Source organism: Mustelus asterias, chromosome 18, assembly GCF_964213995.1.
Source record: "Mustelus asterias chromosome 18, sMusAst1.hap1.1, whole genome shotgun sequence".
In the NCBI taxonomy this organism is placed as follows: domain Eukaryota; kingdom Metazoa; phylum Chordata; class Chondrichthyes; order Carcharhiniformes; family Triakidae; genus Mustelus; species Mustelus asterias.
The window spans coordinates 28,265,816-28,283,984 of record NC_135818.1 but is presented as its reverse complement, the minus strand read 5'-3'; the positions used below and the strand labels follow the sequence as shown (position 1 = coordinate 28,283,984).

Genomic DNA, 18,169 nt, shown 5'->3' with positions numbered 1-18,169 from the left:
AGATGTGCGGTTTAGGTTGATTGGCCAGGTTAAAAATTGCCCCTTAGAATCCTAAGATGCGTAGGTTAGAGGGATTAGCGGGTAAATATGTGGGGGTAGGGCCTGGGTGGGATTGTGGTCGGTGCAGACTCGATGGGCCGAATGGCCTCCTTCTGCACTGTAGGGTTTCTATGACTTCTATGAAATGTTGGCTCTATTCTCCCTCCACAGATGCTGTCTGAACTGCTGAGATTTTCCAGCATCTTCCTTTGTACTTGCATGACTCCAACCAGTGGAGCGTCCTTCTCAATTCCCAATAACTTACTAGGGATCCTTAATGCCGCACTCTGCCAAATATTGCCTTGATCTTAAGGGCAGACAATCTTACCTCACCTTATGAAGTCAAATTGTCCTACATTAAAAAAATAAACAGATGATTCTTCGGCACAAAATTTGATCTCTTTGTTTACTCACTGGGAGACACCATTGCAACCTATCCCAGTGATTTGAACATCCATTAGAATGTTTCAATACAGGGTGGAGAAGCTCTTACTAAATAAGATAAATTGAGATAGCACAGAACAATATTTTCTTCAAATTCATTCTTGGGATTTGGAGTCACTGACAAACCAGTATTTACTGACTATCTCGAACAATCCTTGCTAGCCCAACACATTGTTCTGGACTTGGGGGGGTCACATGTAGACCAAACCAGGTATGGACAACACATTTTTCCCTTCCTGAATGACATTAGTGAACAGATGGGTTTACCATTCGATGTTTCCATGGTCACTATTACTGATACTGGCTTTTTAATCCCAGATTTTATTACCTGAATTTAAATTCCCCAGCTGCCATGGTGTAATTTAACCCCTCACCTTCAAATCATTAGCCATGGGCTCTGAATTATGAGTCCAATATGCTACGATTCCCTATTGATATGGCATGGATGCAACTTTGCATTTCCTACAGTCTCTAATCTTAACTGTGCTGCAACAGAGAGATAGAAAACATAGAAAACAGAAGCAGGAGTAGGCCATTCGGCCCTTTTGAACCTGCTCCGCCATTCATTTTGATCATGACTGATCAAATTCAATATTCTGATCCCCATATCCCTTGAGCCCAAGAGCTATATCTAATTTCTTCTTGAAATCACAACATTTTAGCATCAAATGATCTGACTGAATGGTGGAGCAGGCTCAAAGAGCACTTCTGCTCCTAATTTCTATGTTCCTATTAACTACTTTCATACTCAGCAGAAGGCTGGGATTATCTACTTGGGTTGGAAGGGGTGACAGCAGAGTACCAGACTGTGGCTAACCAAGACCTGTGTATCATGGCAACAAGTAATGGGAATGACAACATACTAGGATGTTTAGAAAGAAGCAATAACTATTACAACCCTCCCCATTATCTATTTACTTCTGAGGACAAGACACTGTTTTCCTTTTAGAGTGCAGGTTATGGAATGTTATGGAGGTGCTTTGCATACATTTATTTTGTATACTTGAAGATCAGCAAATGTATTGGAAGCTGCTAAAAATTGTCATTTGCCAAGATGGGTAAAAACAGATAAATAGAAGAATGGAGCCTGCACCAGAGAGGAGAAAGGTTCTTACAGTTCAGAAAAAAGCAATATCTAGACAGCCATAATTAGAATTGTGCATTGACAGTTTAAATTACTTTACACAAAGGTTGGTGAATAAGCTGAATGAACTGCACAAAAAGGTAATTGTGTGAAGACACTCAAAAGAAAGAAAATGGAGATAATACAGATTGAGCAACATTAGATTTTGGAAGTAGGCTGTTATTTTCTTGCAAACAACAAGTGTGTGTATGTGTCGGGAGACAGGAGGTCATCAGCATAAAAGGTTGTGCTCACTGGTTTTCTTCTTTTTCACACACTATCACCTGACTCGTCAGTGTAGTTCCTGAACACAAGTGGCCTTATCTCAGTGAACTGTCCTCTTGGAACTTGGGACAGTGTACATTGACAGGCTATGCTGCCTTGGATGGCATCACAGCCACACCCAATCCTGTTTTCACATAATATTCACACAAGTTGGTCTAGTGCACCAACTGATAACAACTTTCCTCACCAGTATTATCCCAAATGCTCCCATGCCTAAGATCAACAAACACACTGTGGATCAAATGACAACTATCTGCTCTGCGTGGTTTAGCATTACATTGTCTTTTTCCAGGAGGTGATGGCCTAGTGGTGTTATCGCTAGACTATTAATCCAGAAACTCAGCTAATGTTCTGGGGAGCCAGGTTTGAATCCCACCACAGCAGATGGTGGAATTTGAATTCAATAAAATATAATCTAGAATGAAGAATCCAGAGATGATCATGAAAACATTGTCAGTTGTTGGAAAAACCCATCTCGTTCATCAACGTCCTTTAAGGAAGGCATTCTGCCGTCCTTACCTGGTCTGAACTACATGCGACTCCAGAGCCACAGCAATGTGGTTGACTCTCAATTAAGGATGGGCAATAAATGCCAGTGATGCCCAAGTCATATGAATGAAATAAAAATTAAGAAATCATGAAAGTTAATTAATCTAATTAAATAACAAGATTTAAAAGAATTTAAAAGAAATTTCAACTGTTGAATAAATAAAAACTGGAGGTATAAGGCCTGCTTGGCAGATTACTTACTAAGCCTTGATCCGATATATTTATTTCAAATTCATCAAAATTCTCTTCATTGAAGAACATTTCTTGTGGAACTGCTGGAATCTAAGAAAATATTGACAATGTTGTTGAAAATTTGGATTATGTATCATACTTCACATCGTAGTATGTGCATTGCTCATTTCAAAACCCATAAGGCCCAAAGTTTGAAGCTGGAAAAGCTCTGGAGTTTTAAGAGTCTTTCAAAAGACACTGTTTTTGTCTAGATCCCAGGCCCCAAGCCCAAGGGGCTTAAAAGACACAGATCCAAATTAAACTGCCCAGTTAAAAACAAAAATTCTACTTCAGATTTCTGAAGAAGTCATATTGAGCCAAAAAGATTGATCTATAAATAGACTTGGAAATTTTTCTCTACGTCAGTGTGACTGATTTCATGCCTTTTTAAAAATAAATTATAAGCTTGCCTAATTAGTTTGTTCGCATTTGGAAATCCTCAGTGATTTCTCAGTCAGTTTCTCAGCTGTTTTCAGTGGCTCAGTTGCTAACACTCACCTCTGAATCAGAAGGTTGTTGGTCAAGTCCCACTCTAGAAAATTGAGCACATAGCCCAGGGTTAAGTACTGACGACGGTGCCTCAGTCACTGGTGAGTCCTTTTCAGTTGAGACATCAAACAGAGGTCCCACCTGCTCTCCCAGCTGGTCATAAAAGATCCCATGGCACTATTCGAAGAAGAGGTAAGATGTTCTCCAGTGTCTTGACCAATATTTATGCCCAAACCAACAGCACTAAAAAAAATTGCTGTTGTGGGGCCTTGCTTTTCACAAATTAACTGCCACATTTACTACAACAGTGGTCAGACTTCAAAAGTACTAATTGGTTCCAAAACACATTGGGACATCATGAGGTTGTGAAAGACACTTTATAATTGCAAGTCTTTCTTCACATGTGATTCATCCTTGAGAAAACCTGCATTTATTGCTAATCCCTGTTGATCTTTGAGAATGTTGGTGCGCTGCCTGACTGAACTGCTACAGTCCATATGAATGGACTGCTCTCAGTGTTTTTAGGGGAAGAGGGTCACAACATGCACAGAGAAAAAAATCCGAAAACTGACAGTCCCCCCATTTTCTACCAATGAACTCCCCAAATTACAACAACAAATTAGTCGGACATTTGAAGAACCCATGACTTCAAATATGCATTCTGTAGTTTTCAAAGCCAAAACTAAATAACTTCCTTTAACATGAGATAAATACTTGCCTGGAAAAGCCATCCCAGTACAGCAAGGATCAACAACTTGTTCAGGAAATTTCCATTTTTCTCACTTGTTAGAACCAAGGATCTGTTTGATGAACCACAGAGTAAGGCCATTTTAATTGATATATAAACAAATGCCCCTTTCCCTCCCTCTTTGAAAGTAGTTGTATCATCAAACACCAAATTATAATTTGTTAACCAATGATCACCGGAGGAAGTTATCGGAATGAAAAGTATTGTTTTTAAAAGATTTCCCAATCAAAACGGAATATTTTATTATATATTTTGCTCTTAGGCATTTGAGGATCACTCATTTATATCAAGAGTTGATATGTGTCGATATAATGGTATAGCAACTATTCAGCATCAGGGTGTGTTGTCGGCAGAAATTTGAGTTTAATTCAGAGCAACACAAAGTATAAAAACCATAGTGCTAAAACACAAGGTACAAAGAAAAAGGAAGAAACAGCAGTATCCCAAAAACTGGTTATTAGATTAACCAATTAAGATTTTGTATCCTCTGTTCCAACTGGGGTAGGTGGGTTAGATGCCCTGACCAACAATTGTCGCGCAACTAAATCAGACTCATTGGTCATCATCTCATTCCTGACTGTGACTTTGCTATGCATTAACTAACTGTCCAACAATAACTAAAGAATCTCAACAGCATCCAGAACAAAAGTGCCCACTTCACTGACACCTCATCCACCACCCTAAACATTCACTCCCTCCAGCACCAACGCACAATGATAGCAGTGTGTACCATATGTAAAATGTGCATGCCATATACAACAACTCACTATTACCCCTACCCACCCCACCCCCACCCCCGGGATATTCGTTTTTTTACTATAAAATATCGGAAAATACAGCATGGACTCGAACTGAAGACAGCTAGTTACACAGGTCCCTCATGATAAGATTAGGTCCGCGAAACACCGCGCTACCGATGACTTCACTTGCGCATGCTCATACCCGCTAAAGACATCAGTACATATATTTAAATAGGAAGATGCTGACTATAACATTGGGTTAAAATCTTGGAACTCCCTTCTTAACAGCACTGTGGTGTACCCATATCACATGGACTGCAACAGTTCACAAAGGCAGCTCACCACCACCTTCTCAAGGGCAATTAGGGATGGGCAACAAATGATGGCTGAGCCAGTGATGTCAACATCCTGTGAAATCATTTTTTAAAAATATTCTCCGGAGTCCAGAAGAACGAGAGGTGATCTCATTGAAACACTCAAGATTATGAAGATTTCTGCATTCCAGCCTCATCTTCCAAGGGACCAACATTCACTTTAGCTATTCTCTTCCTCTTTCTATACCTATAGAAGTTTTTACTGTTTGTTTTTATATTTTACATTAGTTTTCTTTCATAAATTTACCTCTGCTCTTTTTTGTGACCCTTTGTTAATCTTTAAAAATTTCCCAATCTTCCAGTGTGTCACTGGCCTTTGCTTTACAGTATGCCTTAAGTTTTTATCTTTGCGTTATCCTTAACTTCCTTGCTTAGCCATGGAACTCTTCCCCCTTCTTACTACCTTTCCGCCTCTCTAGAATATATTTCAGTTGGGAGCAAATTAAATAAATATCTGCCACTGTTCATCAACTGGCCCACCTTTTAGTCTACCTGCCTAATTCACTTGGGCCAAAGCTGTCCTCATGAATACGTTCAGAATGCTAGTGTGGGACTCTCCTTTCTCGCCCTCAAACTGAATTGGAAAATCTAGCATATTATGATCACTCTTCCCTGGAAGATCATTTACTATGAGATCATTCATTAGACCTACCTCATTATACCAAATCTAGAATTGCCTGCTCCATGTTGCTTCCACAACATATCGCCCCCCAAAAAAATCTCTAATACATTCAATGAACTCTCTCTTGAGGCTACCCTTGCCAATTTGATTTTTCCAGTCAATATGCATGTTGAAAGCAACCATGATTATTGTGTACCTTTCTTACAAGCCTTCAGTATTTTTTGGTTTATACTGTGTCCCACTGCAGAATTACTGTTTGGCAACCTATAGATTACTCCTACTCGGACTTATTTCACTTGAACTTTCTTATTTCTACCCAGACTGATTCTATGCCTTGGACTCGAGCCTATTTCTCATTACAACACTGACATCTTCCTTAACAGAGCTCCACTACCTCCTTTTCCTTCCTGCCTATTCTCCCCAAATACTGAGTATCCTCAAACATTCAATTCCCAAATCTGTAATCAAGTGATCTTAATCCTCCTGCCTATCAACTGACAAAAATTAAATGCAAGGCACAAATTCTAGAAGAGTAACAGAGTAGAGTAACCAGCCTACTCACAACACTGAAATGGGCAATTAGAATGCCAGGCTTCAAACACTGTGGTCCTGAGCCCAAGACAACTCTAATAAATTAAAAGAGAAAATGCTGCAAATACTCAGCTGGTCTGGCAGCATCTGCGGAGAGAGAAACAGTTAACTTCTTACAAACAACTTGATAATCACCACATCATCTGTTTGTGTGTGGGGTGTCATTCAGAGAAAAATACAGAGGGTAACACAACCTGTCTCCCCACGTCACTCTTCTCTGAAATAGGCCGTCACATCTCTTATTGATAAGGACTTGTCAAGGGTACTGCCATCTTATTGATGACAGCACCAGTGACAGTTAAGTGCTCAAATCTCTGGAGTGGGGTTTGAACCCACAATCTTCGGACTAAGACAGAAGTGTGACCACTGAATCATGAATGACATATTATCTGCATGATACTGTTATGCCAATCTGACATACAAAAGACAAAACGGTGGGAGAAAAAAAGAACTTTTGCTTAGCTACCATTTCCTGACACTCACCTGTATAAATGCAAGAGGAGAGTAAACACTCCTCGATAATACTCCAGGAATGGTGCGACATAGTCCACCATACTAAGAAATTCAACCACCCAGGGTACTGTGAAAATAGTGCGTTGATTTTCCATTGCTTTTCGCAGTAACCTGTATACATCAAGAATAGGTGCACCCTAGGCAAGTAAAAACAATCAAAAAAAGAGTACTTCAGCAGGTATTGATTTATATTTAATATAGTTAGTCTGTGACAACAACATTTAATAAGGCACAATGTTACTGAGGCTTCTTCTGGAAGCTTTCCTCAAGAAGGCATCAGAGGGATCAAGGAGTTCATAGGAAACATCCCTTCATAACTACTTCAAATGCTTCCTGATTCGAAAACTATGCGGTGATGTTTCTAGCATCAACCTGCATTGATATAGATAAACATTTATGGATGTATAATTAGTTTGTTGTGGGGTCTGAAGTAGGCAGCAGGGGTCAAATATAGACAGCAGAGTTAACACAGGATAAAAACAAAATTGAACATTTGTCAACAAATATACATTCTTTTAAGGCATCTTTTAAGGATCCTTGGGATCCAAGGGGCTGCTGCCCTGTGGATCCAGAACTGGCTTGCCCAAAGGAGGCAGAGAGTGTGTATAAATGGGTCTTTTTCTAAATGAAGGTCGGTCACCAGTGGTGTGCCCCAGGGATCTGTTCTGGGACCCTTGCTGTTTGTCATTTTCATAAATGACCTGGATGAGGAAGTGAAGGACCAACTAGCCTCTAGAGGCTAGGACTATCCTTCCACCCTTTCTTGAAGAAAGGTTGACACTTCTTTTCACATACTCCCTTTGCCAGTTTTATTTTCCTCTTCATTTTCCCTGTCAACCCATGATATTTGGCCGGTTTCTCACTTGCAAAATTAAGGTGATATGCATCATACCCCCCTCTTTTTTTTTGTTTAATCATAATCTCTGCTTCCTTCATCATCCAAGGAGCCGTTGGCTCCCTTACCATTTGCCCTTGTTATTTCAAGCATCCCTTTCTTAACGCCATCTATCATTCCTTTACATTTTTTCTTCTCAGTCTCCGGTTCCATTTTACCCTGGTTAGATCCCTTCTCATTGCACTGAAATTAATCCTCTTCCAATTTAGAAGTTCGGCATTAGATTATTCCTTGCTCTTTTCCATTACTAATCTAAACCTTATGATACAATCACTCTTACCTATATGTTCTGTCACAAACACTTGGTCCATTTGGCCCACCTCATTTTTCAGAACTATATCCAGTAATGCCTCCTTTCTAGTTGAACTGAAAACATTCTCAGCATGGAGGATCCTTCCTCTCCTTATCCTTCACTCTATTATCCTAATCAATAGTTGGGCAATTCACAATTTTTTTCTTTTCGATCAATATCCATGCAAGCCAAGTCAGTGTTGATTTTCTTTTCAAATAAAGGGCATTTTGCAGGAAGATGGAAAGGGGAAAAGGTATTTCAAGAAATTAAGAATAGTTACGATTTTTAAAAATCAACAAATATATGCCCACAACTGGATTATATATATATAAATATAGGAAATGTGCAAATTACTCCATGACTGCACCTTGTTCCTCAGGGAGACAGCTGACTCTTGCATGTCCCTTGTTGGTCGCTCTCCTGTACGATAAGGGAGAAATGCAAGGAAACCAAGAAACTTAGCCAGCAGTCTTGCTGTCATCAAGACTGAAGCAAAATGCTCCTTTTCATCCTAAAATTAAAATAAAGAGAAGAAATTGCTTCAATAAAGTAACTGCTGTATTGTTGGGAGCATGATACCAAAGCAAAGCACTCAGTCCCAGGAAACCAACCAGGTCATAGCTTCATGTCGCCAAACTCTTGTTGCTGTTCTGTTCCAGTCAGCATCTATACTTAGGAAGGAGGAAATTACTGGGAATATCAATTTACAACATTCTCAAGCACCTCCTCCCATCTTTTCCTGCCAACTCAGGAATAGTACGTGTTCCTTCCAAAAACATGAAAGGCTTGTTTATTTCCACAATTTCTTATGATTATTATATTGCTTTGCTTATGATTTTCTAAAACTCCCTGGATTCTAGGATGGCCTCTGCAGATTGGAAGCTAGCAAGTGTAACACTGCTATTCAAGAAAGAAGGGAGAGAGAAAACTGGAAGCTATAGCTTTTCCTGATGCTACAGACTCCTGACATCAGTTGTCAGGAAAAAGGTGAAATTTATTATTAAGGCTTAATAATGAACATAGAAAATCACAGTATGAATAAACATTTTTATGAAAGGGAAATATTTTTTGGCAAAAATTAGGGTAGATAAAGGGGACCCAGTAGATGCAAAATCCATAGAATCCTTACAGTGCAGGAGGCGGCCATTTGGCCCGAGTCTGCATTGACTCTCCGACAGAGCATGTGGCCCAGGCCCAACCCTTTGCCCTATCCCAAGTACCCCATGTTTCTTCTGTAAGGAACACCCAAATAATTTAAACAAAAGAACCATAAAACCACCACAGGCTATCTTCATGGCAACATGGCAAGCTTTCTGAGGCTTCGAAACAGAATAATGAACAAAATATATTTTAACTTACACACCCTTTCACTCTAGGATACTTGTGAATTTTGAAACTAATCTCTCTAATCAACACATCTTTGGACACAAAGGGACAATTTAGCATGGCCAATCCACCCAACCTGCACATCTCTGGACAGAAACTCAGGCAGACACAGAAAGAACAAGCTTTTTCCCAGCGCAGAACTGACAATCACAAGGGGGCACAAGTTCAAGGTAAGGGGGTAAAGGTTCAGTGGAGATGTGCGGGTAACGACTTTTTTTTTTAAAACACAGGTGGTGGAGGTGGCCTGGGATGCACTGCTAAGTGAGGTGGTTGAGGCAGATACATTAGTGACATTTAAGACTTATTTGGGTAGACATGAACAGACGAGGAATACAGGGATATAAGCAGTTGGTCTAGATAGGATAATGTGATCAGAGCAGGCTTGGAGGGCCAAAGGGCCTGCTCCTGTGCTGTACTATTCTTTGTTCATGGTTTGGGTGTAACCTTTGTCCCAATTATTACAAATGCAAGGTTTTGTAAGATGGTTAAGCTTTGGCACTCTCTTTAATTTAGGAGAATATAGAGGAAAAGAAGAGGGTCATGTGACCAGTTCTGGATTCTGCCCGACAACAAGTTTGGGTGTTAAAGGTGGGCTCAGGTTGTTTTACTGAGAAGGTGGTTCAAGATATTTGCAATCGTAAACAATGCAGTTGTGCTGACAGTTAGTCTCCAGGTCACAGGAAGGGGTTAAGAATGTCAGGTTTTGTATATGGTTATAAAAGGCTTTTGGGGAGTCATGAGATGAGTTACTCGCCCCAGAATTTTCAGCCTCTGATTTGCTCTCCTAGCCACTCTAGTTTCATGGCTGGTCCAGTAAAGTTCGTCACCAATGGTAACCCCCAGATTGTTGATAGTGGGGAATTCAGCAATGGCAATGCTATATCGAATGTTAATGGAGATGGTTAGATTCATTTGTTGGAGATGGTCAGATCCTTTTGTTGGAGATGGCCTTTGCTGGGCATTTCATGACATGTTTTCCAATTACCAGCGCAACCTAATAACATTGTCTAGATCTAACTGCATATTAGTATAGGCCGGTTCAGCATCTGAGGAGTCACAAATGGTACTGAACATTGTGCAGTCATCATTCAGTCATCAGCGAATGCCCCACTACTGGCCCTATGGAGGAAAGATCATTGAAGCAGCTATAGATGATTAGGCCTACGTCACGACCCCATGGGACCTCTGCAAAAATGCCCTGGGACTGAGATGATTAACCTTCAAAAACCAAAACCATCTTCCTTTGTGCTAGATATGAGCCTAACCAGTGGACAGTTTTCCTGATTCCTATTGACTTCATTTTTGTCAAGTCTCCTTTATGCCACGTTCTGTCCATGTTTAGACGTTTTCACTTCAATCTATTTAGAATGGACAGGGCTTATTACAAAACAGACCATTCAGCACATTATGCCTGTGTCAATTTTCTGCAAGAGCTGTCCAATTAATGCACTTCCTTCTCTTTCCTCATCACAAAGTTTTCCAATTCCTTTTTGAAAGTTATTTTTGAATCAATGGTGGCACGGTAGCACAGTGGTTAGCACTGCTGCTTCACAGCTCCAGGGACCTGGGTTCGATTTCCGGCTTGGGTCACTGTCTGTGTGGAGTTTGCACATTCTCCTCGTGTCTGCATGGGTTTCCTCCAGGTACTCCGGTTTCCTCCCACAGTCCAAAGATGTGCAGGTTAGGTTGATTGGCCATGCTAAAAATTGCCCCTTAGTGTCCTGAGATGCGTAGGTTAGAGGGATTAGCGGGTAAATATGTAGGGATATGGGGGTAGGGCCTGGGTGGGATTGTGGTCGGTGCAGACTCGATGGGCCGAATGGCCTCTTTCTGCACTGTAGGGTTTCTATGATTTCTATGAATCTGCATCCACCACTCTTTTACGCAGTGCATTCAAGATCATAACTTGCCATTCTTAGGATTTTTTTTGTCAGTTATGAAACGGCAAAAATAATCTGCTGCTTTAAAGAAGAATTTTCTAAATGGACAAATCTCCAGCATTCAACTTCCTCATTCGAGTCACACAGAAAAATTTTCAAAGCTGCTACTGCTTATTATATTTCCAATGCAATCAAACAATTCATACTCCGGTATTAATTTTGGATCTAAAACAGAATCTACTGCCAAATCTTATTTCACACAATCATAGAACGATACAGCAGTTAAGGAGGCTATTTGACCCTTTGAATCTGCACCAACTCTTTCAAGGAGCAATCAATTAGTCCTACTTCCTGGCTCTTACACCGTGTCTCATTTTCTTCAAGAATTTCTTCAAATCCTTTTTGAAAGATACTACTGAATCTATACGTACTGATAGTGCATTCCAAATTCAAGTTATTCAATTTTTGTCATGTTGCCTCTTGCTCCTTTGACAATCACCTTAAATCTGTGCTCTTGTTATCGGCCCTTCAGTCATTGGAAACCGTTTCTCACACTCTTTAAACACTTCTATATCTCCTTTCAGTCTCCTCTGCTCCAAGGAGAACAATCCCAGCCATTCCAGTCTATTGATGCAAGTGTAATTCCTAAAACCTGGAACTGTTCTGGCAAATTTCTCCTCTCCAAAACCTCTGTGGCATTCCCAGTGTGCAACACCCAAAATTGGCCACAATGGGACCAAATCAGTGCTTACTATAGATTTTTCATACCTTACTGGAATTTGCACTTTTGCATCTAGTTATCAAGCCCAGGATCCCATATAACCCTTTGTTGAAGCACGGTGGCACAGTGATTAGAACAGCTGGCTCACAGCACCAGGGGCCCGGGTTCGATTCCCGGCTTGGGTCACTGTCTGTGTGGAGTTTGCACGTTCTGCCCGTGTCTGCGTGGGTTTCATTCGGGTGCTCCGGTTTCCTCCCTCAATCCAAAGATGTGCAGGTTAGATGGATTGGACTTGCTAAATTGCCCCCGTCAGGGGGACTAGCTAGGGTAAATGTATGGGGTTACAAGGATAGGGCCTGGGTGGGATTGTGGTCAGTGCAGACTTCATGGCCAAGTAGCCTCCTTTTGTGCTGTAGGATTCTATGATTCTATGACCTGCCCTGTCACTTTAAAAGATTGTGCACAAACATTTCCAAGGTCTCTCTCCTGTCACCCCCATTAAAATTGTACCATTTTGCTTGGATCATCTTTCCTCATTCCTCCTACCAAAACATATCTCCTCACACTGTTCCACGTTAAATTCCATCTCGTGACATATCCACCCAATCTACCAGTCTGTGTTCTTTGGGAGTCTATTTCCATTCATTTACAGGTCACACCAAGTGATGACATTTTTATAGTTTAATGGAGTAGGCAATGAAGAAAGTACATTCTGGGATTTTGCACAAAGACCATTCAGTTCTTTGGTATTTTTAGTAAGTACATTTAAATAATACACAGCAGGTCAAAGAAACCAACCATACTGAACCCACCAAAACGAAACCAAGGCACAATAAGCAGGGTAAATTAGTGGGGTTACAGGGATAGGACCTGGGTAAGATCCTCTAAGAGTTGGTGCAGACTCGATGGGCCAAATGGCAGTATAGAGCAGGATTAAAAATCTACTGCAATATCTACAAATTTCACCCAATTTCACTTTAGCCTAATGCAATCTCATCTATAAACATAAAACATTAAGCTTGGATAATGTAAGTTGCTCATTGTGTCACAAAGACCAGCATTGTGGCTTAGCAGATAGATGTTTTACTGACATGCACATTTCTCCCAATTCAAGAACACTGATAACATATTTAGCATTGTAAACTAAATTGTGAATTATGAATCAGGATTTGAATGCACAATGCCACAGCAACTCTGTCAGGAGAAAATATTCATGGATCATTGATACTCAATTCCAGATCAAATAAAACCTCGCATCAATGCTTTACCTGTTCACCCATATCCACTTCACCTTCTGAGGACTCATGGTTCAGAATTGCAATGCTGTCCAGTTCCAAAATCTGCTGGCAAAGGGTGTCTGATAAATGCTGATTTAACTGATGGCTATGTAAGAAAAGGAGAGTGAAATCAGGGTCATGCTAGATTGTGTTAAACAGGGATGTTACTTGATGCAGATTTTATCAAAACCACTAACTTATCAATATTTGCAGCAGGCCAAGTGCTTTGGGAGCACTGTAAGGGGACTCTGACGTCAGGCGGTACGTTTGAAAGAGAAATTTGAATTTGGAAGCATTTGGAAGAGGTCCCCGAGTTCCTGCTCCTTATCTGTTAATCTCCTTCCTCCACCTTTTTGGCCAGTAAATTACCCTCCACCATATAGTCATCAGCCAGGTCCTAACTTCGAGAATTTAGTGTGTTCATCAATTGAGGTCTTCAATAAACAAGTTGTGGCTCAAATCCTAGAATCTTATAGCACAGAAGGATACCATTTGGCCCATCATGCCTAAGACTGCTCTTTGAAAAAGTTAACTACTCCCCTTTTATTTCCCCATAGCCCTGCATTATTTTTAACTTTTGAATATATACTTAATTCACCGTCAAAAGTTATTTTCATTGCCACCACCCTTTTAAGCAGTGTAATCCAGATTATATTTCCTTCTAAAATATTGATTTTTTTCTGCAGTCCCATGCTTTTAAGCAAAAAAAAGTCATCCTAAGCCACAAAAACAGCTTGCCATCTTTCTCAGAACAAAAGATTTTTCAAACTGAATCTAAAAATGAAGAGGGGAGAAGTTTGCATTGACTGATTTAAGAAAGCAGCCAACCAAAATTCATCTCCCATTAGGATTAAATCATGTGGAAAATGAACTATAATCCCTGTCTGAAATCAGGTTTTTAGCTAATTAAGTCGCTAATTTATTTTCCAAGAATAAGTGCAAAAGTTCCCCATTTCCTATTGTTCATAGAATCACCAGTGTGGCTGTACCTGCCTCTCTTTTTCTCCCATTACACTGTAAATTTTACCCCCCTTTAAGTTACCATCTAATTCCCTTTTAAAAGTTACTATTGAATCCACTTTCAACATCCTTTCAGGCAGTGCATAAATAGAAATTCTCAACTCCCCACAGATACTTCTACAATTACATTGCTGAGCCACATACTAACTGTGGCAGGTTGTCAATGCATAGCCTGCTTCTAGCCTTACAATCATAGAATTCCTACAGTGCAGAAGCAGGCCATTCAGCCCATCGAGCCTGAGTCAACACCAATCCCACCCATGCCCTATCTCCATAAGACTAATTACCCTGTTAATCCCCATAAAGCTAAGGAGCAATTTAGCATGGTCAATCAACCTCAGCTGCACATCTGTGGACTGTGGGAGGAAACTGGAGCACCCGGAGGAAACCCACACAGACAAGATGAGAACCGGGCGGCACGGTAGCACAGTGGTTAGCACTGCTGCTTCACAGCTCCAGAGACCTGGGTTCGATTCCCGGCTTGGGTCACTGTGTGTGGAGTTTGCACATTCTCCTCGTGTCTGCATGGGTTTCCTCCGGGTGCTCCGGTTTCCTCCCACAGTCCAAAGATGTGCGGGTTAGGTTGATTGGCCATGCTAAAATTGCCCCTAATGTCCTGAGATGCGTAGGTTAGAGGGATTAGTGGGTAAATATGTAGGGATATGGGGGTAGGGCCTAGGTGGGATTGTGGTCGGTGCAGACTCGATGGGCCGAATGGCCTCTTTCTGTACTGTAGGGTTTCTATGAGAACGTGCAAACTCCACATAGACAGTCACCCAAGGCCAGAATTAAACCTGGGTCCCTAGCGCTGTGCGGCAGCGGTGCTAACCACTGTGCTCTTTTGCAGGGACGTTATTGATGACGCAGCTGAAGATGATTGGACCTTGGTCACTACCCTAAGGAACACCAGCAACAATGTCCTGGGATTGAGGTGATTGACCTCCAACAACTATAACTGGACTAGCTCTGGAGCACAATGTGCCCGAACACTGTCAGGGCCCACAGCCTTCAGCCATTTCTTGACATCACGTGGAGTGAATCAAATTGCCTGAAGAGTGGCATCTGTGGGGCCCTGAGGAGGCGGCCAAGATAGACCATCCACTCAGCAATTCTGGCTGAAGATGGCTGCAAATGCTTTAGCCTCATCTCTTGCACTGGTGTGTGGGCTCCCTCATTACTGAGAATGGAGATAGTTGTGAAACCTCCATCAGTTAATTATCCAATACCATTCACGGTGGCACAGCGGTCAGCACTGCTACCTCACAGCATCAGGGACCCGGGTTTGATTCCTGGCTTGGGTCACTGTCTGTGTGGAGTCTGCACGTTCTCCCTGTGTCTGCTTGGGTTTCCTCCACGTGCTCGGGTTTTCTCCCACAGTCCAAAAGACGTGCTGGTCAGGTGGACCAGCCATGCTAAATTCTTCCTCAGTATACCCGAACAGGCGCCTGAGTGTGGCGACTAGGGGATTTTCACAGTAACTCCATTGCAGTGTTAATGTAAGCCTACTTGCAACACTAATAAATAAACTTTAAACTTAAATTGAATGTGGTAACACTGCAGAGATTTGGTCTGATCCATTGATTGCGGGATTGAGGGCTATGGCTATGCCTGAGTGACTGCAGGCTGATGTCCAGCGGTGTACCACAAGGATCAGTACTGAGACCTTTATTGTTCATTATATACATAAATGATATGGATGAAAATGTGGGGGGAATTTTAAGCAAGTTTGCAGACAACACTAAGATTGATAGGGTGGTTAATAGTGAAGAAGATGGTTGTAGGTTGCAGTAAGATGTAGATGGGTTGGTCAGATTGGCAGAGCAGTGGCGATGGTATTTAACCCTGATAAGTGTGAGGTGTTGCATTTTGAAGATGAAACATGTTGAGAGAGTATTTAATGAATGGCAGGACTGGAAAGCTCGGAGTAACTGAGAGATCTTGGGGTAATTAATCACAGATCCCTGAAGTCGGCAGGGCAGGAGAATATGGCAGGTAAGGAGGCATGTGGGACACTTGCTTTCATCACAAGAGCAAGGAAGTAATATTGGAATTGTACAGGGCATTGGTTAGGCCCTGGAGTACTATGTGCAGTTATGTCATCTCACAATAGGGAGGATGTGATAGCACTAGGGAGGTACAGGGGAAGTTCACCAGGATGTTTGTTGTCTGAGATAGAGCATTTGAGCTATAAGGAGAGACAGGATAGACTTGGACGGATTTTTTTAAGAGCAGAGAAGGCTAAGGAGGACATGTTGAGGTGTATAAGATTATGAGGGGTATGGACAAGGTGAATAGCGAGCAGCTGTTCCCCTTGGTTGAGGGGTCAATCACCGAGGGGGCATAGTTTAGGTTAAGAGGCAGGAGATTCAGAGGGAATTTGAGAAAAACTCTCACTCAGTGTGGTGGGAATTTGGAAAGCACTACCTGAGAAGGTAGTGGAGGCCGGAAACCTTACAACTGTTAAAAAAATACTTGAACTATCATAATATTCAAGGATATGGGACAAGTGCAGGAAAATGGGATAAGTGTGCCTTTAATGGTGGTTGTCAGTGCAGACTGGTTGGGCCGAAGGGTCTTTTTTGCACTGTACAACTCTGACTCTGCTGTCCATGCATTAACTCGCATCCAGCAAAAATACTAAGCCCCAAGTGGATGCCATACAGGCAGCAGCCACCACCTCCCCAGTGTAGCTGCCGTTCAATAGAGCTGAATTGGCTGGCAACTTTGGGTGGAAGGGACTTCCGTGGCAATGTCCTTGATCCCAGGAAAGGCCTGCCTCTGGCCTGTCAAGTGCCGGAGTAGAACACAATGAGATGGACCTTCCCAAAAAAATCATCTCCACAAGATTCTCCTTTATGGCTCAGTGTCATACTTTTAGGACAACCAGATTTTCAAAAGTCAAAATCAGGACACAGTGAAAAGCCTGAGGAAGGCAGAGGCTCCATGGTGACTGATATAGCGGACAGCCAATACCAGGAGTTGGGGGAGGGGCAGTTTAAGGTAGGAGGTCATACGATGACATGTCCTAGAATATGTCTAGCCAGAGTTGACATCCCTACTAAGATACCCAATTATTGAAGACAGCAGGTACAAACCACAGACTTGTATTTCATTTATTTTCTTAAAAAATTGAACCAAGGCTTCTTTTGTCACAAATCCCTAGGCAGAAGCCTCTATTCCACGCTAAAAATATTGGGTAATGGCAAATGGCAATACCAATCTCAATTTAATAGCCTTCTTTATTTTCATTTGGACACGGGGTTCTAATAATAGAACGCTGTGTTCTAATAATAAGTTTTCAGTTGAAAGCTGGATCTTAAACTAGCAAATGTAAAGTATGGGATTACCACAAGCAGGAAAGCACACAATCTTTCAATGGGAAGTTTGTTTGAACATTCTGCAGCTCAACTGAACATGCCTGCAACCTTCCTCAGTGTTGAGTGGTGGTTTATCAATGGAAGCTATCAGACTACCTCTTCACATGTGGCTTGTGGTTGGGGAACACCACCGACAGTCTTCCATAGAATCCATTCAGTGCAGGATGAGGCTATTTGACCCATTGGGTCTGCATTGACTCTCCGAAAAAGCATCTCACCCAGTCCCACCCCTGCCGCTCTATACATGTAACCCCACACATGACTAATCTACCTAACCTACACATCCCTGGATGCTAAGGGACAATTTAGCATGGCCAATCCACCAAACCTGCTTATCTTTGGACTGTGGGAGTAAACTGGAGCACCCAGAATAACCCCATGCAGACACGGGAGAACATGCAAACTCCACACTGACACTCAAGGTTGGCATCAAACCTTGGTTCCTGGCACTGTGAGGCAGCAGTACTAACCACTGTGCCACCCTGAAGCTGATTCTCTCTTGGCTCAAGGGGTTAATCTCCTCCCCAGGGGCCTGCCCTAAATCCCCTCCGCCTCTCTCTGAAGGCCTGCCCT

General features: G+C 41.8%; 1 protein-coding gene across 2 annotated transcripts in view; it reads right to left on the bottom strand.

The window, feature by feature from the left end:
* The window catches only part of cdan1 (codanin 1), a 126,852-nt gene that overhangs the window by 50,291 nt on the left and 58,392 nt on the right, over positions 1–18,169 (bottom strand). The window contains exons 11-16 of one of the 2 annotated variants that reach the window (XM_078233634.1): positions 13,191–13,305; positions 8,303–8,446; positions 6,719–6,885; positions 3,879–3,960; positions 3,170–3,337; positions 2,642–2,722 (exon numbers count right to left, since the gene is read on the bottom strand). In XM_078233634.1, the coding sequence (XP_078089760.1) occupies positions 2,642–2,722; positions 3,170–3,337; positions 3,879–3,960; positions 6,719–6,885; positions 8,303–8,446; positions 13,191–13,305 (757 nt within the window). The remainder of the gene's footprint in view (positions 1–2,641; positions 2,723–3,169; positions 3,338–3,878; positions 3,961–6,718; positions 6,886–8,302; positions 8,447–13,190; positions 13,306–18,169) is intronic. The other variant, XM_078233635.1, reaches the window with a different exon arrangement.